The 22,264-nt window shown below is 34.2% G+C and overlaps 1 protein-coding gene across 6 annotated transcripts in view; it reads left to right on the top strand.

Moving 5' to 3' along the window:
• The window catches only part of USP34 (ubiquitin specific peptidase 34), a 223,184-nt gene that overhangs the window by 23,328 nt on the left and 177,592 nt on the right, over positions 1–22,264 (top strand). For all 6 annotated transcript variants that reach the window (XR_008427014.2, XM_053925775.1, XM_053925776.2 and 3 more), the window contains exons 2-5: positions 6,407–6,494; positions 13,553–13,961; positions 20,815–20,865; positions 21,034–21,183. Coding sequence is in view for 5 of the 6 variants with exons in the window: in XM_053925775.1 (XP_053781750.1) it covers positions 6,407–6,494; positions 13,553–13,961; positions 20,815–20,865; positions 21,034–21,183 (698 nt within the window). In the remaining variant the exon portion in view is untranslated. The remainder of the gene's footprint in view (positions 1–6,406; positions 6,495–13,552; positions 13,962–20,814; positions 20,866–21,033; positions 21,184–22,264) is intronic.

Raw genomic sequence — 22,264 nt, 5'->3', positions numbered from 1 at the left:
ATACTTACAGTCTCTTCTTGTTGAAATCATACAAACCAAGAGCTTGTTTTTAGTAGCTGCTTTATTTTCCACTATATCTTATTTAGTCACAGTTGCTAGGTTTTGTTGTCAGGATCTTCTTCTTGATGGGCGGAAGTGTCTTTGACTTCTAGGGCCTCAGATGCTGTTATCTTTTTACCCATTTGTTTGGAAACACTTTTGCCCCTAGGCCTTTTCCTTCCCCTGGCCAGAGAATGCAGACTGGTGAAACTACTGTGGAAAACTGTAAGGAGTTTCCTCACAATGGAACTGCCTGTTGACCCATTGATTCCACTTTTGGGAATATATCCAATGAATCCCGAAACACCAATTCCAAAGAATATGAATATATATATATATATATAGTGCTCATAGCAGCATTATTTACAAAGGCCAAAATTTGGAAAGAGACTTAAGTGCCCATCACTAGGTGAATGGATAAAAAAGCTGTGGTACATTTACACAATGGAATACCACACAGCAACAAAAAAGGAATTACCACCTTTTGCAACAGCATGGATGGAACTGGAGATTGGTATGCTAAGTGAAATAAGCCAGGCAGTGAAAGACAAATACCAGTTTACGGCCATACCACCCTGAATGAACCCGATCTTGTCTGAAGGACAAATATCATGTGCTCTTACTTACAAGTGGAATCTAATGAACAAAGTAAACTAATGGGCAACATAGAATCAGAGGCATGGAAGAAAGGAACAGACTGATAGTTGTAAGAGGAGAAGGGGGAGATTGTAACTGGGTGAAAGAAGGTAAAGGGATTAGGCAAAGAGCATAATGGGGGGGGACCCAAACCCCCCTGAAATTATCATCTGGAGAGCAGGTGCCTTGTAGTACAGGCTTCTCTTGCTAGGTGAGTGTTCTAGGAACCTATCTGTATCAGTGTATCAGCTAGCGTTGTGAGAGGCTGTGTTCAGCTTAAGTGAATTTTTTTTAAAAGACTCTTGCAGTGCATTTGCCCATTTCATGATGGTGATTTATGAGTGCACCTGCCCACACTGCAGTGAGTGTTTAGCAGTTTTTGACCATAAACGACTTGACCCTGGCATCCCGCCCTCCCTATTCACCTGATCTTGCTCTGAGAGACTTTTTTGTTTGTTTGTTTCCCTGGATGAGAAAAGTCCTCATTTCCTCAAGGGAAATGTTTTGCTGGTGTTGAAGAAATAAAACAAAAAGGGCAGAAGCAGTAAAAGGCATAAAAATCATTGAGTTCAAAACTGTTTGAGCAGTAGGAAAAAATGCCTGGATAGGTGTATTGCATCAATTGTAGAGTATTTTGAAGGTGACTGAAGTTTAAACATGTAAGAATAAATACACAATTTTGTATAAATAAATTCTGTTTGGGGGGGTTCCTTGTTGTATATGTAACACCCATGCATATGAACAATGTTGCAGGGACTGAATGTGGGAAGGAGGGGACGGGGACAAAGGGGAAAAAATTGGGACAACTGTCATAGCATAAACAATAAAAAAAGAAAAAGAAAAAAAAATTTTTTAACCTCTCTTGGTTTATAGTCAGTACTACCAGAGAGGAATCTTCCAGCTTCCTACTTAGTCTTCCAGCATTTCTGGAGCTGCGTAGAAGAGTGCCATAATTCTTAATACAAGTATATAGTTTGATCTAGAACAAAGTGTGCTTTCAAAAAAAAAATTAAGCTCATACACAATTGATAAGTAGAGGGGTGATATTAGTGTAATAGAACATCTTATCGGTTCATAAAGGATTTCCCCCATCAATGAATGTTTTAGTGATCCACACAAGCTTTCTTGTCATTAAAAGAAGCCTCTCTCAGCATATGAAGAAACTGACAGAGTTGTCAATCCTCATAAATACCTTTTGTAGTTAACTGTGTTTAAGGACCCTTGTATATTCTACTTTGTAAAACTCTGTGTAGAAGGTGAAATAGATGCAAAGTCATTAAAATGAAGGATTCATGATAATGGTTATGTTTGATCTTCAGTTTTGGGGGAAATAATTTTTATTAGAATTGAATGTTCTCAGTCACCTTTATATCAAGATGAAGCATGGACTTCATGGTATAATGTTGCAGAAGTTTGATTGACAGTGATTAGGTGCAAATGCCAATAAAGATTTAACTGCTAGGATTCTTTATTTTAAATTAGACTAGTTACTGATTTTGTCAGTGCTCTGGTTAAAAAGTTTCATAGGTTTGGAAGTAGTCTGCTTCTAACCTTGTTTTATTGTTAGCCTCATTATTCTTTAGTGCAAGATTTTGCATGACATGAGGCTCATCAAGAATGCATACATGACATAGTGGGAAATGCCTGTGCAGAGACATTTACATATTTTCAGTTGCCTGGTATTCTGAAAACCAGATCTTTCTGCCTCAGCTGCTCCAGAGAGGAAACATCTTTTAAATGGGGGAGACACACAGAGAAGGGAGAAGGAATAGAGCAGGTGTCAGCTTCTTAATAAGACTAATATTTTTAGTCCCACCTATATTCTTGCTTTCAGACGTACTCAGTGTTTCCAATTCCTGAGCCTTCCTGACATTTCATGGGACAAAATTAGCCTGCTTCTGTTCCCTACTATCAGCTTGATGTTCTTAACTTGCTATGGTTTTGTCATTTTCTACCACAATTTGTTTTGGCCTCTCTGTGTTTGTTTTATTTTCTCTTGTTTTTGTGGAATTTTGGGAGGGAGTGAATGTAAAAATGGTATGTTGAATCTGGCATGCTTAACTGGAAAAAATTAATTATGAAATAGGTCAGACCTATAGTAAAAATCCCTAGAAGATACTCATGTGTCTGCTAGATTTAACAGATGTTAACATTTTATATTGGCTTTTTTAAAAAAGAAATGGGCACATGAAACAATATTCAGATAATGTACTGTTGTGAAGTACATTAATGTGAAGTTGTATACCTGACACCTATATAATTTTATTAACCAGTGTCAACCCAATAAATTCAATAAAAAGGTAAAAAAAAAAAAAGGAACGGAAAAAAATTGTCTGATTCACTATAAAGTACTCTCTCCTATCTATCCTTTGCCCTAGATGTAACTAACCATTCTCTTAATGTGATGGTGTATGTAATTTAATTGTATATGAATTCATAACAACACATAGTTTTTATTTTTGTGTTAAAAAGTTAACAAATGATACCATACATTCTATCCTATTGCAGCTTTTTCACTAATCATTTTGAATTTGAATATTAAACATTTTGATAGAGATTTTTATTAACCTCATTACCTATTTATATATTAGTGGACAATAATTATATTTTAATGGATAATACTGTTCCTGTCACTTAATTTCAGTTTGGGTTCTTCCTCTATCACTCTACTAAAAGTACTCTTTTCTTACTTTATAGAAAAAAGTCCCCTTCATGAAATTACGATTTGGACTTACCAAATATATTTTTGCAAATTACTGAGAAATAAGGAATACAAATTATTGATATTTAAACTTCTTTGATGCTGGCTTTGAAGTAGGCATGATATGAGTGTTTATAAGAAAATACTTTTGTAAAATTGGCCCTTTCCCTTTTTTTTTGTTTTAAGTTTTATTTAATAATACATGTATCTTATTTAAAAAGTTAAGCAGTTTTACAGGGCCTAAAAAACAGTAATCTCTTGCTGTAGCCTCACTTTTTCTGGCCTAGAGGTAATCACTTTCTATTCTATCTGATTCCTCTCACCTCAGCTTTTACTTTCCTTTGTTTAAAAAAGGATTTTTTAATTCTTTCCATGCTTTTGTAATTATTTTTGAATTATAGTGTTTTATATTTATGTTATTGGGACTATGTAAATATTGTTTTACAAGAGGCACACTGGTATGTTGCAAGAATTTTTAAAACATGTAATACGTGACTATTTAGTCAGGGACACTGACCTCTTTTTTTCTTAGATCATCAAGTAAAAAAATGACAACACCCAACACAACTTAGCCATCTAGTGTGAGTGAATCAAAATTATATCTATATTTTTGTCAGGCAAAAAATACATTTTTTGGTGTGCTGCAGAATTTTAGTGATTAGTGTATGTGTGCCATGAGATGAAAGAGGTTGAAAATCACTGGTCTAAATGATTAATCCTGTTCTTATGTAAGCTGTTTACTACCTCCTATGGAAGGGTCTATTTGTCTGTTGACTGACTTCTATGGAAGGAAGAAGATTAGCTTTTTTACTCGTAATGCTTTTCCAGTTGTTTTTGAGTTAGTACTGTGTATTTGTTATTGGAACTATGTAAATATTCTGCACTGCTAAGCCAGGTAGTATACTGTAGTTACACTTTTTGACTTACATGATTTCTTGCATTCCTGTGTTTAGTAGTTGCCAAGTTTGCATGCGTGCGTATTGAGCTCCTGTCAATATTTATTATAATCCCTTTAAGAGAGTAAAACATTTTCCTTTAAATCAAATGTAAACTTACATGTTTAGGACTCCTGCCCCCGCCCTGCCCTGCCCTACCACCGAAAACTAGGTATCTTACTAGAGCCCTTTTATTCTCTTGGTTGCTGTCTCAACTACTAGTGTTCTTGGGGTCAGTACACAGTGATCATCCTTGGATCTTTCTTCCCATCATGCTGGGGATTGTCTTTAAACATGAAATTCTTTACCTAGAATGCTTTAATTTCTCTTTTTCTGTTTTTAATGTCTGAATTCTTAACGTTCCAGTCTTTGCTTAAAAATTACCTGTTCAGAGAGTCTCTTCCTGACTTCCCATTCTAAGGTGGGTTATGCTTATTTTGATACACAAATATATTCTACTTGGTTTCTTTTTGGCATTTATCAAAATATGTATGAGTATTGCTTATTTACAGCTTTTTCTTCCTTCACTATACTAATACATTTCATGAGGTGGGGACTGTTGCTATTTCATTCACCATGGTCTATAGCATATATAGTGCTCAACAAATATTAAATGAATGTATTCATGATGACTCAGTGAAGATTGAAATGCCATGGGTTATATTATCTTGTTGGATTTCGTCTAACATGGAATTGGCACACTGTGGCCCAGTGTGCCAAACCTTGACCAGCTGGTCTTTTTGTAACATGACCATGCTCATTTGTTTGCATATTGTCAATGTGGGCCTTTCAAGATAAAGTGGCAGAGCTGCCTAGTTGTGAAAGCGACTCTGTGGCCTGCAGAGCCTAAAATATTCCCTTTCTGGCCCTTTACAGAACGTTTTGCTGATTCCTGATTTAGTACAATGAAACATTTTACATTAAAAGGCTTATTTGGACCATTAGCCAACTGCCAACTTTATTTCTTTTTTTTTAAACAAAGAGTTTTTTTTAAAACGATTTTATTTATTTATTTTAGACAGAGGGGAAGGGAGGGAGAAAGAGGAGGAGAGAAACATCAATGTGTGGTTGCCTCTCATGCATCCCCTGCTGGGACCTGGCCTATAACCCAGGCATGTGCCCTGACTGGGAATCGAAGTGGCGACCCTTTGGTTCACAGGCTGGCTCTCAATCCATTGAGCCACACCAGTCAGGGCTCTCTTTTGGATTTAACTTTACATTTCTTCGTAGTAATAGTAGTAGTAGTAGTAGTAGTAGTAGTAGTAGTAGTAGTAGTAGTAGTAGTAATCACATACAAAATGCCAGTATATATCAGTCAGGGTCCAATCAGGGAAGTTAAGAGGGAATTTAATAAAGAGAAGTAATTACACATATATTGAAAGAGCAAAAAGGAAATCCGGAGGACACCCAGAAAATATGATGACAATGATGATAATTGCAGCTAACATCCATTCTCCCTTAAGTGTGGGGGAACAAAAGAAAGAGGGTTGTCAGAATCTAATCATTTACAGGTGGGCCTGTGTGAAGGAAACTAGGACTTCAAGGAAGTGATGCAGCCTGGCTAATGCTAGTACCTCTAAGACAGGTATCGTGAGATAGGTTCTTAGAAGCTGCAGCCTGGAATCAGTGCTGCTGCTGAGTGTTACTCTGAGATACAGCAAGCTAACAAGTCCTTGGTCTCCTCCTACCTTCCAGTCTTTTTCTAGTGCTGTGTACGGCACTGGAAGGGGATCTTAACAGGAACCAGCTGGAAATGAAAAATGTAGCTTGCAGAGTCCTAGCCCCACCATTGCAAAGCATAGAACAGAAGGGTGGGTTTGAAGTTAAGAGACAATACCAGAGTAACTGCAAAGTGTCTTCTTTTTTTCTGCTCAGAATTACATATATTAAAAAATTTATTCTTATGCCCAAATGAATCATTCATTAAATAAACCAAGATTTATTTTTTGGGGTGAAAGCAAAAAAATAATAAATTACCTGAAATATTTTCATTTGTAAATCTAGGCATATTTTGGTGAAGTGTTGGTTGACTTTAACATTGGTTTAGTGTTATTTTTTCATAATTTTAAAAATTATTTTTTCTACTTTATTTTAGTATCAGATATAGAAGGTGGTGATGGACTGCAGCTCAGAAAGGAACATACGCTCAGAATATTTGCTTATATCAATTCCTGGACACAGAGGTATGTATCCTTAAGTATTTTGAAGACTAACTTTGTGAGTTATATTTTAAATTTGCTTTGTTTGTCATCAAGTTTTCCTTTTAGGATGTTGGTTTTTATACCTTTAGTGATGAAATGCCAGTTTATCAATATTTATTAAATTTTCCCTTCTTACTTACTTGTGGGGTCATTTAAGGTTTTGTTTTTAAAACATAAGAATAAAAATTTCTTTCTTTAATCCCTTCCTCATTATTGAGAAACCTAGGCATGATCAAAATTCTAAAAGCAATTATTTTGAGAGATTAAAGAATTGTTACGGTATAGCTAGGGACCTATAACAAACTTAATCTTTTAAAAAAAATCACTATGGTGGTAGAGAACACTTCTGGAAATCACTTGCTAATTTGTTCTTTTTCCAAAATATTTATGTATCCATTTAAAAGTAATACATATATTGAGAATATAGAGAATAAAACTTTAGGGAACACAATCATTAATATAATCAGTTTGTTTTGAAGATTTGCAAATTTCTGTTCCTCAGCATGATTTTAGTTGGTCATGCATAAATGTTCTTTTGTGTGCCTGTCCTGTTTAAACTCCTTAGTTCTTCTAAAGTTTTTATAGTTAAAGAATATTTAAAACATTGTGTGCAATCATTAATGAACATGTTAAATACAGTGATAACATAAATGAATGTCCTGAGACACAGACTAGCTGATAATAGTTTATCAGAATAGTTTAATTTCAAAAAGCATTTCGTGTGCAGTAGCATCCCTTTTCCATATTTTTTGTCAATAAAATTGGTAAATTTGTTTCAAAAAAGATTGATTTTAGTTACTTAAAACTTTTGTGCCATCATTATTGACATCTCTTCTTAGTCTCAACGTGAATTTCTTTTGACTAAGTTTAGCAATGGTTGTTGTTGTTTCATTATGGGTTAAATAGATGATTGGCTATTTATAATACTAATTATTAATGAATTTAAAATTCACATTAATACCCTAGTTGTGACTGGCGTGGCTCAGTGGATAGAGTGCTGGCCTGCGAATCTAAAAGTCACCATTTCAGTTCCCATGTCTGGGTTGCTGACCAGGTCCCCAGTTGAGGGTGTGCGAGAGGCAACTGATCAATGTATCTCGTATCTCTCACACATTGATGTTTCTTTCTCTCTCTTTCTTCCTCCCTTCCTCTCTGTAAAAATAAGCAAATCTTTAAAATAATAGCCTAAAAGATTTGCAAAGAAATGTTACATTTGAGTCAGAATTTTGAATTTTTTGTAACTATAGTTAGGTGACAACATGTTATACTAATATAAAACCATACTTTTAATTTGAGGATTTATAGGTGGACCTGGGTGGGAGTTATAGTCTCCCATTGGTGGTCCACTTTTATCTTAGATGTATACTCTTAATCCCTGTATCAGGAATTTTTAACCTGAAGTCTTTGGACAGGAATAAAATTATAAAGGAAATTTTGATATGCACAATTTTAGGCAGTAACTTGTAGGTTTCATCAGAATATCAAAGTGTATTTGCCCCCAAACTGTTAGAGATACTCTGCCTTTATCTCATTCTTCTCCAGAGTGTAGTGGTTAAGAGTTTGGCCTTGGACTCACATAGATGTAGATTCCAGTCCTGCTTTATTACTTGTGTACTGGATGATTATGACAAATTAAATCACATATGTAAGCTCTAAGCTCTTTGTCATTTGTGATATGAGAATAATAAAGCTATTACTATCTTAGGTTATAAAGAAACAAAGTGCTTAGCATGGTAATCTGACAAAAGAATTTATTGAACATCTATTTCAGCCCTGGCTGGTGTGGCTCAGTGGATTGAGCGCCGGCCTGTGAACCTAAGGGTCGCTGGTTCAATTCCCAGTCAGGACACATGCCTGGGTTGGGGGCCAGGTCCCCAGTTTGGGGTGTGTGAGAGGCAACTGCACATTGATGTTTCTCTCTCTTCCCCTCCCTCTAGAAATAAAAAACAAAAACACCTATTTTAATTAAAGTTGTTAAAATGTATTTTAGAAAATGAAATGTATATTGAAGGGTATATAAGCTAAAGTGTGAAAAAGCTGAACTAGAAACACTTAATATTTATAATTCTACTCACATGCTGTTAAGTCATGAGCAGTTTTTAATTGGTAGTAAAAAGTACCAAAAACTAGACCATTACACTCTATCATGCTGATTGATATAAGAGAGAAGTGACAGTAACACATCCAGTTGGATCCCAGTGCTTTGTAGTAAAAAATTTTGCCTATTCTTCTGTCCTTATTTCCACCCATATGTCCCAGTTTCTTTCTTGGGCATCAGAAAATATTGTTGCCTAGATTAAGATTGTGAATAAATGGCTACTAATAAAGCATAGTTAATTTCCAAAAAAGATTTTTAACTTGGGGGCTCATGACCACTGAAGTCCATAAATATATCTTAGTGCTCTAATGAACCCATGGCATTTCATACAAAATGTTCTTTATAGATTTTCTGGGAGAAAAATGGTAATATCTTTCATAAGATTATCAGTGGTCAAGAATAATTTTTTCTAATGTATTGACTATAGGTAAAGGAGAATGTTCACTTAAAAACAGTATGTTGGTAAGAATTTAACAATTTATGAGCATTACAAACATATTAATATTTTATATTATTTTTCCTCCTGTTTAAATGATGCACTTGTAAAAACCTCTGAGAAAATACAGAGAATCAGAATTTAAAAAAAGCGTGCCACCATCCAGAGTAAAAACTGCCAACTGTTTTGGTTTAACCTAGGTGTGAGATTGTGAACAGCACAGTTTAAGATTTTACTACATGTCTGTTGGGTAATTGATTTTTCACGTACAGTCTACTGTGATCAGTCTTTCCATGTCATCATTTTAAATTGCTGTATAACAGTTGTATAACTGTCACTCCTTTGTTTTGTCTTTAAGATTAGGAAAGTTAGTCATGTATGTTGGTTTAACAGATTATCATTATTTCCTATGTTAAAATTGATTTTAGAGAGAGAGGAAAAGGTTGGGGAGAGAAACATCAATTTGTTGTTCCAGTTATTTATGCATTCATTGGTTGAATCAAATACGTATCCTGACCAGGGATGGAATCCACAACCTTAGCCTATTGGGACAAGTGCCCTAACCAACTGAGCTGCCCAGCGAGGGTTTTGGTTTTTGTATTTTTTTGGTTTGTTTTTGTTTTTTAATTGATTTGAGAGAGAGACAGACAGACATCGATGATTTGTTGTTCCACTTATATCTTCATTGGTTGATTCTTGTAGGTGCCCTGACTGGGAATCAAACCTGCACCCCTTCTTAGTACTAATTCTTATGTTTTTATACATCATTAAATGATCTGTTATTCCGGCCTCTCCCTCCCCAACCTCCCCAATCTTCTTTGGTCTTTCCTATTCAATCTGTATTCATTTCTCACTAGGGTTACTAAACAGCTATCTTCTCTTCAGATCATCATTTAAATTTCTTTTGCTTTTCCATTGTATTGCATCTCCAGTTTCCTGGACTCCATGTTGTCATCTTTATTGCTTTACTTCTTTGTTCTGTCAGGAAGACATTTTTTCTGAGACAGGTACATGGGAAGCATATGCTTTTTAGACTTTGCTGGGCCTAAAAATGTCAGTTCTTCCCTTACTTTTATTGATAACATGTTGGATAAAGAATTCTAGGTGGAAATTATTGTCTGTCAGAACTTTGAAAATATTGCTGCACTGTATTACAGCTTCCAAAACTGCTTTGGAGAAGTACTAGCTATTTTTATTCCTGAGCTTTTCATTTTCATTCTTCACCCTTTCTGAAAGCTTTTAGCACCTTCGTACCTCAGTTTCAGAAAGTTCATGATGATGTATGTTTTGGTGGGCTTTTCAGTTCTGAAATTTGAAAAATTTTTCATAATTTCCTCATATCCATATTTTCTACTATGTCTTCTTGGAAATAATTATTAGTCAGATATTGTACCTTCTTGATGGTGGTTTACTTTTCTTTTCCTTCCTGTTATCTTCCTTTGTCTACTTCCAGAGAGATTTCTTCAGTTTTACCTTCTGAATCTTGTATTGAATTTTACAAATTGCTATAATTTTGTTTTTAAATTGTAAATGTTGTGTATGTAAAAACTATATATTATGTATTTGTACATTAAAGTTTTGTAACTTTAATGCATTTATTAATATTTTTGTTTCAGCAGTCTGTTATCTTTCATGTCTCTGAGGATATCAATTAATTAAACCCTTTTTTTTTTTTTTAAACTTCCTGCATTTTATCTACTTCCTCTGAATTTCTTTTCACTCTTTGTTTCGATCAGCCTTTGGTGATGCAGCTTTTTCTGGAAAGTCTTAACTATCCTTTTATGGTTAAGAGAGGGCACTGAAGGATGGTTTGGAAGTTCTTTGTGAATGGGGCATTTCAGATGTTGGCCTCTACTTTATGACGGTAAAATGGTGAGCAGGTTTTAGGGATAAATGAACTTTTCTCTTAGATTGTTCACATTTTCTAAGAGAGATGTCTTTAAATCTTTGGTTTTGAGATATGTTAGTCTGGTTGTTGGGCAGGGTGTAGGGTACTTGGGAAGCTTCACCACTCAGTCATTTCATTTAATTCTCTTGCTTTTAATTTCTTATATTATCCCTGCCTCCTTCAGTATCTGGTGTTCCTGAGTTTATCTTGTTCACTTTATGTAGAGGAAAAACTTGTTTCCCTGGGTCAAGTAGGAATAGTATCCCAGTTGGGATGGGAACCTGCAGGTTTTAACTGTACCTTTCATTTAGTCCTCTTTTTTTTTTTTTGGTCCCATGTTTCATCTCTGCCTTCAGAAGTATCTGATAATCTTGAGTCCTGAGCCTTTCCAGTTTTCTGTGGGGATCTTTCTTTTTGCTGATATATCTATCCTTCTGTAGCCCCTTCCAATTTTATTTCTTCTACTCTGTTATTTACTGTACCACCCTTTTCTAACCTGTCCTCTTTTCTTTTGTGATCTCTTCCCTTACAGAGTTTGTCTCTTTTTTCTTTCCTTTTGCTTTTTGCTATATTCATAGTGGGGATTAGAACAGAGAAGAAATAAATTGATGTGTAAAATCAAGCTGGGCTTAATTGAAAGTGATGTTATTATTTAAAAACAAACACTTCTTCCCCTTGCTCTGTGGGCAGGGCATATAGAGAAATGCTATATTGAGAATTCAGATAGTTAGACTTCTCAAAATTTATGTACCATATGATAATTTTAGAAGGGAGTGTGTGTTTGTGTATCTTAGACTCTCAACTCTCCTTGAACTTACATATTTTATGTGTGTAAGGACCTAGATCCAGCTTCCCATTACTTGGTTTATATATCATTTTTGTCTTTTGAGATTAGTTTCCTACTCAGGAATCAAACAGTTTAATGCTCATTTCCTGACAATGAATTTTTAAAGTAAATTTGATTGCCTCTTTGGCTCTCCTGACCCAAATCTGACTTCAGGGTTTTTTTGGGGGGTTGGGGGAAATTCAGAGTCCATTTTCACAAAAGAAAGATACTCCAAAATATCCTTCTCTTTGAACTTGTTTTTCTTAAACCTAAAGGAAGAAGCTATTCATCAGACAAAGTATTTTTCTTCTTGTATAAATTGTGATATTAGAGAATTTTAAAACTAGAGGAGGCCTTAGAGGTAAAATTCCTTTCATTTTGCCACTGATAAAACAGGTGTGATGTATCATTTATTTCTGTGTAACAAATTACTCCAAAAGTGGTGTCTTAAGACAATAGTAAACATTAATTGTCCTCAGAGTTTGTATGGATAGGAATTTGGGAGTGGTTTTAGCTGGTAGGTTCTGGTTTTGATTTCTCATAAGATTATACTCAAGATGTTGGTCAGGTTAGTCATCTGAACATTGTGTGGGGCTTGAGGATATTCCAAGTTTGCTCACTTACATGGTTGGCAAGTTGGTGCTTGTTGTTAGTATTGTTAGTATTCGTTTTTTTTTCCTTATGCAGACCTCTCCATGAACTCCTTGAGTGTCTTACAACATGATAGATGGCTTCCCACAGAGTGAATGATCCAAAAGAAAGCAATGCAGAAGTGGCAATGTCTTTTATGATCTAGTCTCAGGTGTCATACACCATCATTTCTACCACATTCCATTCATTAGAAGCCAGTCATTAAATGTGGTTCACATTCAAGGGAAGGAAAATTAGCCTTCACTCTTTAAAGGATGGAATATGTGGCCATACTTCAAATCTGCTATACCTGGAGAAATGTGATTATTTTTAGATGGTCATACAAGGAGTTGGTGATCTATCTGGACTATAATATAGATGTTTTGACTTGTTTTGATAATATAACTAAGTAATAGTTTTAAGTAGTAGTTGCTTAACTGTCATCCATTATTGGATGCAATTACTATAACCTGGTACTGGCCTATCATTTACTTACTAATTCACCAGAACCTTTAGATTTTTTAGCATGTGCTAGGCATTGTGCTACTAATGGAACTTTCTGAGAAAACTAGACTTGTGTGTAATAATTACTGACTCTTATTGTGTACATGTATTTTTATCTTATATGGATTTTAATGTGTATTTGTGTGTGTGTGGTATTCCTAAATTCTGCCAAATAGGGTAGGAATGCCCCTCCGAAGTAGATTTCAGGCAAATTATTAATTTTAAAATGTAGGTTTTTTTAATTAATCGACAACAAAACCACTTATGTAAAATAAGCAGCTTTACTAGAGAGGTATTTAATTATGGCCAGTATTCTGGTATTTACTAAAAACATATATTGAGTACTTGGTACTTAGAGAAGCAAAGATATATACCACAGTTCTTATTCTTAAATAGTTCTTTGTGTAGAAGAACAGATAAATGCATACAGATGAAAGTCAGCCTGATATGGTGATTTTTTAAAAAATGGAAGTACTGGTTTTTGGTGCGATGCTATGTGTGTAAGTTATTATGGTGCAACTTCATCAGGAAGGAGGAATTTAAAAAAACATTCGAATAAAAGTATTTTAGAATTTGCTTATTTTTTTATATTACTTTGTTAGATATAATTGTTATTTCTCTAGGAAACATTAATTTATTGATTTTTTTTCTCTTATAGGCAATGTCTGTGCTGCTTCAAGGAATATAAGCATTTGGAGATTTTTAACCAAGTAGTATGTGCACTTATTAACTTAGTGATTGCCCAAGTTCAAGTGCTCCGGGACCAGCTTTGTAAACATTGTACTACTATTAACATAGATTCCACGTGGCAAGATGAGAGTAATCAAGAGGAAGAACCACTGAATACAGAAAAAGAGTGCAATGAAGGAAGTACAGAAAGACAAAAATCAATAGAAAAAAAATCAAACTCTACAAGAATTTGTAATCTGACTGAGGAGAGTTCTGATCCTTTTAGTTTATGGAGTACAGATGAGAAGGAAAAACTCTTACTATGTGTGGCAAAAATTTTTCAAATTCAGTTTCCCTTATATACTGCGTACAAGCATAATACTCATCCTACTATAGAGGTATGTAAAAATAGGTATGGCAGTTTCTAACTTAGAATAAATATACAGACACTTACTATTGCTGAAAAAATTGATAGAAATCACTAACAAAAATAATTCCAGTTTTCTCTAGACTACTCCTGTAATAACTTGTATTGAACTTTTGTTCAGCATAGTTCTATGAAGGGAGGGATTTATAAATTGAACTCATAAAGACTGAACTATTTGTTAGTGATCTAAACATTTTGTTGATGTAGATCTATGCTCTACTTATTTTACTCTTTCAAAAGGTAATGATTGAGGACAAACACATAGAATTTTGAATTTCATTCTTAGACACACAGGTAATATAATTTGAAATTTCCTTCATAAAAAAAAGCTTAAATTATCTGTAATAGTAGTATTACATACTGTAATAGTAGTATTAAATAGTATTATTAGACTATTTAATAATTTAGTATTAAATAGTCTAATACTACTATTAAATAGTAGTCTTTTTTGTGTTAAGTCAAGGTACTTAACTCATTAGTAATATTTTTACAAGCCTTCCTACAAGTTCAGTAACCCATCTTAGATTTATTTAGATAATGGCATTTCTTTCTAAATATAGTAAGAATTGAGACAGTTATGTGGTAATGTATAATAGCAGTGGGTTAAAACAATGGTTATTATTTTTCATGATTCTGTGAGTTGGTCTGGCAATTCCTTTGGTAGATTTGTGTGGCCTCGTTTATTCAGCTTCATTTACTTTGAGTGTTTGATGGGTTTGAAGGTCTAACATGGACTCACTCACATCTGAAAGTTGGTGTTGGCTGTTTAGAGCATCTTAGATTTTTTCCACATCACCTTTCATTCTCCAACTAGGATAGACTAGCTCCCTTATATGGTAATCTTAGCATTGATCCAGGAAGGCAAAGGTAGAAGCTGTAAAGCCTTTTAACATCTAGCCTCTGAAACCACACAGCATCAATAGTGTCACATTAAGTTGGTTGATGCAATTCACAAGGGCAGTCCAGATAAAAAGTGGTATGGGGTAGATTTCATCTCTGGGTTGGAGGAGAGATAAAGTTTCATTTTAAACTTTAAAGTACATTTTGTTTCCTGTGCATTCTGGCATGGGAAGAATTGTGGCCATTAACAAATCTATGGCATACTTAAAAAAAAAAAGTCTACTTTCTCAGCTGTTTGTTCTGTAACCTTCATACTGATTTCTTTCAGCTTCTTTATCTAGAAAAAAAATAGTCCTTTACTGAAAATATTTTCACATTGAATTGAGACTATTGAAAAATATAGCCTGGGAGGTGGGTCTTTTTCCTATTAGAATGAATTCCCCATAGGAATATTTTAAATCAGATTGTGCTCTATCTTCTAGAATTCTTAGTCTATTATCTTGCCATATAGAAATCTTTTAATGAATTGTTTACATGACATAAGGTATTTATTAAACATTTCTAAAAGTGTCATCTCAGAATCATGTTACAACAAAAAGGGGATCCGTTTGTGCATGTCTGCTGAATTTAATCTTCACACCATATGAATAGGGTTTTAATGTCTTAAATTGATAATTGAAAGATGCTAAATATAGTTTGGTTAGGGACCTAGGTAAGATATGTGAAATACATGCAATGTTTTTTAGAAATTTTTTCCCAGTTAAAAATCTCTTAACAGTAGAACTGTAGCAGTACTAAATCTCCTGTTTTGTTTCTAAAATCAGTTTGCTCATCAGTTATTTTTTTAATGATTTTAAAAAATGGTTATCTCCAAATATAGGCCTAGTCACACTCCCCTATATTTTCCCTTTTGGAGTAAAGTGCCTCATTACTGTTCTGAAGGATCATTCCATGTGACTACTCTGTCAGAAGCACTGGTTCATAAGGTCTTTGTGGTAAAATTCTAATACAAAAACATCCTTAGAAATAATAAAGGAGGAATCTCATGTAGAACTTTGTATTCTTATACAGAACTTTAGTCACATACAGAATTTATATGTCCTTTTTTAATGTTCTATTCATAATGGTTGTTTCCCAAGTTTCTAATGTTAGTAAAGACCTGTTACAAATATCCTAAAATTTCTAGTTTTTGTCCTAGTGGCCATGTAAATAATATGTTAAAAGATGTTTCAGAGGTGGGGGGGCGGGTAAGGGGGGAGAGAGAGACACAGACTTGATTTATTATTCCACTTATTTATACATTGGTTGATTCCAGTATGTGCCTTGACTGGGGATGGACCCTGAAACCTTGGTGCATGAGAGGGATGCTCCAACCAACTAAACTACTGGCTAGGGCCTTTGTATAGAGATGTTTTTAAAACAGATTTTTTAAATTTATTTTTAGAGAGAGGGGAAGGCAGGGAGAAAGACAGAGAAACATTGAAATGTGAGAAAAACATTGATCTGTTGCCTCTTGCACACGCCCCAGTGGGGGATGGGGCCTTCAACCCAGGCATGTGCCCTGACTGTGAATTGAACCAGTGACCTTTCCCTTTGCCAGACCATGTCAGCGCTAAACTCGTGGTTTTCATTTGCATTTCTCTGATGATTAGTGACGTGAGCATCTTTTCATATGTCTGTTGGCCATCGGTAGTTCCTCTTTGGAGAAGTGTCTGTTCAGGTCCTTTGCCCATTTTTTAATTGGGTTGTTTTTTTTTTTTGGTGTTGAGTTTTGTAATTTCTTTATAAATTTTGGATATGAACTCCTTATCAGATGTACCAGCAAATATGTTCTTCCATTCAGTGGAATGTCTTTTTATTTTGCTGACTTGTTTTTTTTGCTGTGTGAAACCGTTTTAGTTTGATATAGTCCCATTTGTTTATTTTTTCTTTTGTTTTCACTTGCCTTTATCACTATTCTGATAAAATATTGCTATGAGTATGTTTGAGATTTTGCTGCCTATGTTTTCTTCTAGGATTTTTATGGTTTTGGGTCTAACATTTAAGTCTGATCTATTTTTAATTTAGTCTTCTGTGTGGTGTAAGAAGGTGGTCTAGTTTCATTTTGCTGCATGTATTTGTCCAATTTTCCCAACGCCATTTATTGAATGAACTATCTTTAGACCATTGTATGTGCTTGTTCCCTCTCTTGAATATTAATTGACCGTAAAGGTGTGGATTTATTTCTGGACTCTGTATTCTGTTCCCCTGATCTATGTATCTGTTTTTATGCCAGTACTATGCTATTTTGATTACCATGGCCTTATAACATAGATTGATACTGGGTAGAGTGATTCCTCCAACTTTGTTTTTCTTTCTCAGGATCTCTGTTGCTCTGCAGGGCACTTTGTGGTTCCATAGAAATTTTTGAAATATTTGTTCTAGTTCTGTAAAATACATCATCTTGATAGGAATTGCATTGAATCTATAGATTGCTTTGGAGAGTATGGACATTTTAATGATCTTAAATCTTCCTATCTATGAATACAGTATGTGCTTCCATTTATCTGTATCTCCCTCAATTTCTTCAGTATCTCGTAATTTTCCTAGTACAGGTCTTTTACATCCTTGGTTAGGTTTATTCCTAGGTATTTTATTCTTTTTGAAGCAATTGTGAATGGGATTGTTTTCCTAATTTCCCTTTGTTAGTTCGTTATTGGCCTATGAAAATGCACCCGATTTCTGGGTATTAATTTTGTATTCTACTTTGCTGAATCCATTTATCAGTTCTAGTAGTTTCTTAGTGGAATCTTTGGGGTTCTATATGTGCAGTATCATGTCATCTGTAAATAAAGATAAGTTTTACTACTTTCCAATTTGAATGCCTTTTATTTTCTTGCGACTTTCCATTGAGATTTTTCTTTACCTTGTTTTAAATTAAAAAAGTTATGTGTTCTTTTAAAATCATTCTTTCTTTTATTCTTTTTAAAATTATTTCATTCATTTTTTTCAAGTGTACAATTTAGGAAGTATTAGTATATCCCCAAATTTGTATAACTATCACTACTATCTAATTTGAACTCCAGTGACTCCTTTTTAAGGGAAAATTTTATTCTGAACCTACAAGGCCTTTGATTCTTTATGGTTTGATCATGGAGTAACATTTGCTTAATTAGATACAGAATTACTTTCTAGTTATTAATTTATTCTGTTAGTTTTTTCTTTTAAAGAAATAGGCAAATTCCTATTTATTTGTAGAAATAGAGCGGCATCATCTTATTCAATGTGAAGTTTTGGGAAAGAACAAAAACTTTAAAACTTCCTGATAGGTTTCTTAAGGCCTTTTTAGGGATCATCTTTGTAAAATTAGAACTTTTACAAGAAAAGTTACATTGTTTTCACTTTTAGGAAGACTTCTTAGTGTTGTTACCTATAGGTTTATGTTAACTGTATATTACTTAAGTAATAACGCCTTAGGATTTTATCGTCATGTATACAGAGAAGAAATATAAAATGGTAAAGCAGTTCTTCTGAGCAGCCAAAATAGATGTAACCAAGTCTCTGAGTAACATTTTGCATATTAAAATAGAATTCTGTTAAGGAGATTTTTTGTGTCTGTATTAGACACTAGAAATCTTTTTTATTTTCTTTTTCTTTTTTTTTTTTTTGCAAATTCATTTATTAGGCCATCAGAACTTTGTATTTCAGCAGTTATGTTTTCTTTTTTTTTTTTATTGTTCAAGTACAGTTGTCTCTATATACCCCCACATTCCCCCCCACCCCAGCCATCCCCACCTTCCACATCTGATCCCACCCCCCCTGCCCCGCCCTTGGTTTTGTGCATGTGTCCTTTATAGTTGTTCTTGAAAACCCTTCACCCTTTCCCCCCCATTATCTCCTCCACCTCCCCTCTGGTTACTGTCAGTTGTTAATTTCAATTCTCTGGTTATGTTTTGATTGCTTGTTTGTTTTGTTGATTAGGTTCCCCTTATAGGTGAGATCATATGGTATTTGTCTTTCACCACCTGGCATATTTCACTTAGCATAATGTTCTCCAGTCCCATCCATGCTGTCGCAAAGGATGGTACTGTTGCGTAGTATTCCATCGTGTAAATGTATCATAGTAGATGGAACTTACTTCTTTCTGCTGTGTAGTATTCTGTCATGTAAATGTACCATAGTTTTTTGATCCATTCATTTACTGATGGGCACTTAGTTTGCTTCCGGCATTTGGCTATTGTAAATTGTGCTGCTGTGAACATTGGGATGCATAGGTTCTTTTGGATTGGTGTTTTGGGGTTTTTAGGATATAATCGTAGCAGTGGAATTGCTGGATCAAAAGGCAGTTACATTTTTAGTTTTCTGAGGAAATTCTATGCTGTTTCCACAGTGACTGCACCAGTCTGCATTCCCACCAGCAGTGCATTAGGGTTACCTTTTCTCCACATCCTCTCCAGCACTTGTTGTTTATTGATTTGTTTATGATGCCCATTCTGACTGGTGTGAAGTACTATCTCATTGTGATTTTAATTTGCATCTTTCTGATGGCTAGTGATGCTGAGCATCTTTTTATAAAATGTCTGTGGGCTATAAGACACTAGAAATCTTGACTGCTATCTAATATTCCTAGCATGGTTCACACGGTCCATGAATCTGTATTTAATAGTACTAGAGGAGTTTGTATATTCAGGACTTTCTGAAGATGAAAGTTTTGTTGAGAAATAAATAAAGCTTTAACTGTGGCCCTGGTAGTAGAGGTTTGGGAAGTGGAGTAAGGAGTACACTTACTTTGACAAGTATTTTGTTCTCTTAGGACAGTTTTTAATTATTTTGAAATTTTCTGAGTTTCATATGATGTTCTCAGTTGTTTTGAAACTATTTCAGCAGGGCACCTTAAATACATAGAACAGGTAACAGGAACTATGAATGGGTGCCTTTGCAGGCTAACTTTTTTCAGATCATAATATCTTGGTTTCTCTTTATAAAGGGAATAACATTTTGTGTGTGACAAAGAAATACAGAGTATAGAAAATACAGACTTTAAAAAGCCTGAATATCTCCTTTCTCTATCCTGTCAAAAAAAAAATCATTGTTATGAAATTAGTTCACATATTTCTAAATAAAACAATTATAAAATTAAATCATTCATAACTTTTTTTTAAAAAATGTAATTTAAGATGTTATCTTTGTATGGGTCCACCTTATTTTTAACAGCTCTTTAAAGGTATAACGTATCATAAATATTACAACTTAAAATGTAAAATTTAATCATTTAGTGAATTTAAAGAGTTGTGCAACCATTACCACACTCCATTTCCATTATCCCAAAAAAGATCCCTCATGTCATTTCACTTTGTTGTTTTTGAAGGATGCCACTGTGTATTTACCTATCCTATTGATACTAAGTTGTTTCTTATTTTGAGATGTTGTGCATAATTTCAGTGAGCCACATTATACATACATTTTCTAAAACTTCTTTTATTAGTTGTTTAGGATAAGAAACCAGAAAATGAATTGCTGGATCAAAGGGAATGTGCATTTTAAATGCTGATGGATATTGCCAAATTGTCCTCCAGCAAGGTTATACCAGCTTATACTCTCACCAACAATGGATAAGTGTGCTTTTAGATACTTTAGATTTTATGTATGGAAAGCACATTGTATTTGTTTGAGTATACCTTTAGAGGATTCCAGAGGACAGTTTCAAAATCATTTAACTGAGCTGGATATTTTTAGAAGAATTACTCCAATTCTTAAAGGAGAGGTTTTTGTTTAAGAAGGCAAAGTAATGTAGTTCATAATATAGAAAGACTTCTTTGGAGAAGAGTTAACATATACTTTAGAATTGAATCATATTAGCTTTTTTAGGAATACTACAGTTTATGATGAGAAGCAATTGCAAAATCTGTTTGAGTTTTTATAAAATTAGCCTGTAGAAAATTGTGTGTTAAAGGTTGTCATTGAGTAGTTTGACTGAATTGTATTTACTTTTTTTTTTCCCTCAGGATATTTCAACCCAAGAAAGCAACATATTAGGAGCATTCTGTGATATGAATGTAAGTGTATGCTTTTTTTCATTCTCAGGTTTATGAAAAAGCCTTCGTGTTTTTTTTTTCCCTCATGTATGTCTTGAATTTATGTCTGATAAGTATCTTTATGGTATTGGTAATAAAATAAAAATTATTTCTGATTAAGTTTTAAAATAATTAATTTTTTCCCCTCAGGATGTAGAAGTACCATTGCATTTGCTTCGTTATGTATGTTTGTTTTGTGGGAAAAATGGCCTTTCTCTCATGAAGGATTGCTTTGAATATGGAACTCCTGAAACTTTGCCATTTCTTATAGCACATGCATTTATTACGGTTGTATCTAATGTAAGTATTATTTGGAATTGTTTTTAATCTTGGGAACAATCTTGGTACATAATAACATGAATTCATGTCCAGAACAGGCAGGTTTTGAGTGATTTGCATGTATAATAATTTTTTTCTGGATTATATTTTGAAAAAAATTTAAGTGTAGGAAACTTAATGTCTTCATTATAATAAAATTGAATTTGTATAAATTAGTGAATTTAAGTTGAATAGATAAGTTTAGCCATTTACCTCTTGTCTAAAATAAGAATAGGTAGCTATACACAAAAGTTGATTTTAACTTTTCTTGCCTGGGATTTTTTTTATTGGGATATTTTTGCCTTCTTAAGAGTTTTTGGTTACTTAAATAATGGTTAGCCTGGGGTACTATTACAGTGTACTTGACTTCCCTCTATATTGCAAGTAAAGTCCTAACATTTCATTTCCCTTTGTAAAGATAATTCTTTTATATGTTGTGGATGTCAGTTACTGTGAAGCACAGTAGGTATGGAAGCTCTTTTTGTAATCAAGGTTTCTGTGGGCCTGTATTTTACATTTTTCTGTCTAGAGTTTTTCTTAAAGGGTAAGTGACATTTAAAGCATTTGGAGTTTTGGCATGAGTTCTTTCTTTTTTTTTTTGAGTCTTGACCACCCTGCCTGAAGTTTATATGAAAACCAGTGGTTACTTGAAAGATTTTATTTATTTATTTATTTGTTTGTTTAATTTATAGAGGGAGAGAGAGAGGGAGAGAAATACCAATGTGTGGTTGTCACTCATGTGCTTCCTACTGGGGAACTGGCCCACAACCCAGGCATGTGCCCTGACTGGGAATCGAACCAGTGACCCTTTAGTTCACAGGCCGGTGCTCAGTCCACAGAGCCACACCAGCCAGGGCACATCTGAGAAAATTTAAGGCCTTTAAATTTCAGAATTTTCCAGCCACATACAAATTAATCGAGAATACAGTAGTTTCCTCTAGTGGTCCAATGTAAATTGCAAAACCTGGTCATTTCTTTATGTCTCATTTGTTTTCTTGAGACATAGGTAGCTTGCTTAGCCATGCTGTTTCAGCTTCAATAAGGCTAAAGATCCCTGTTTGGG

This window comes from Desmodus rotundus, chromosome 5 (assembly GCF_022682495.2).
Source record: "Desmodus rotundus isolate HL8 chromosome 5, HLdesRot8A.1, whole genome shotgun sequence".
NCBI lineage: Eukaryota > Metazoa > Chordata > Mammalia > Chiroptera > Phyllostomidae > Desmodus > Desmodus rotundus.
The sequence above is the reverse complement of the archived record's forward strand: the minus strand, read 5'-3'. Positions and strand labels throughout refer to the sequence as shown.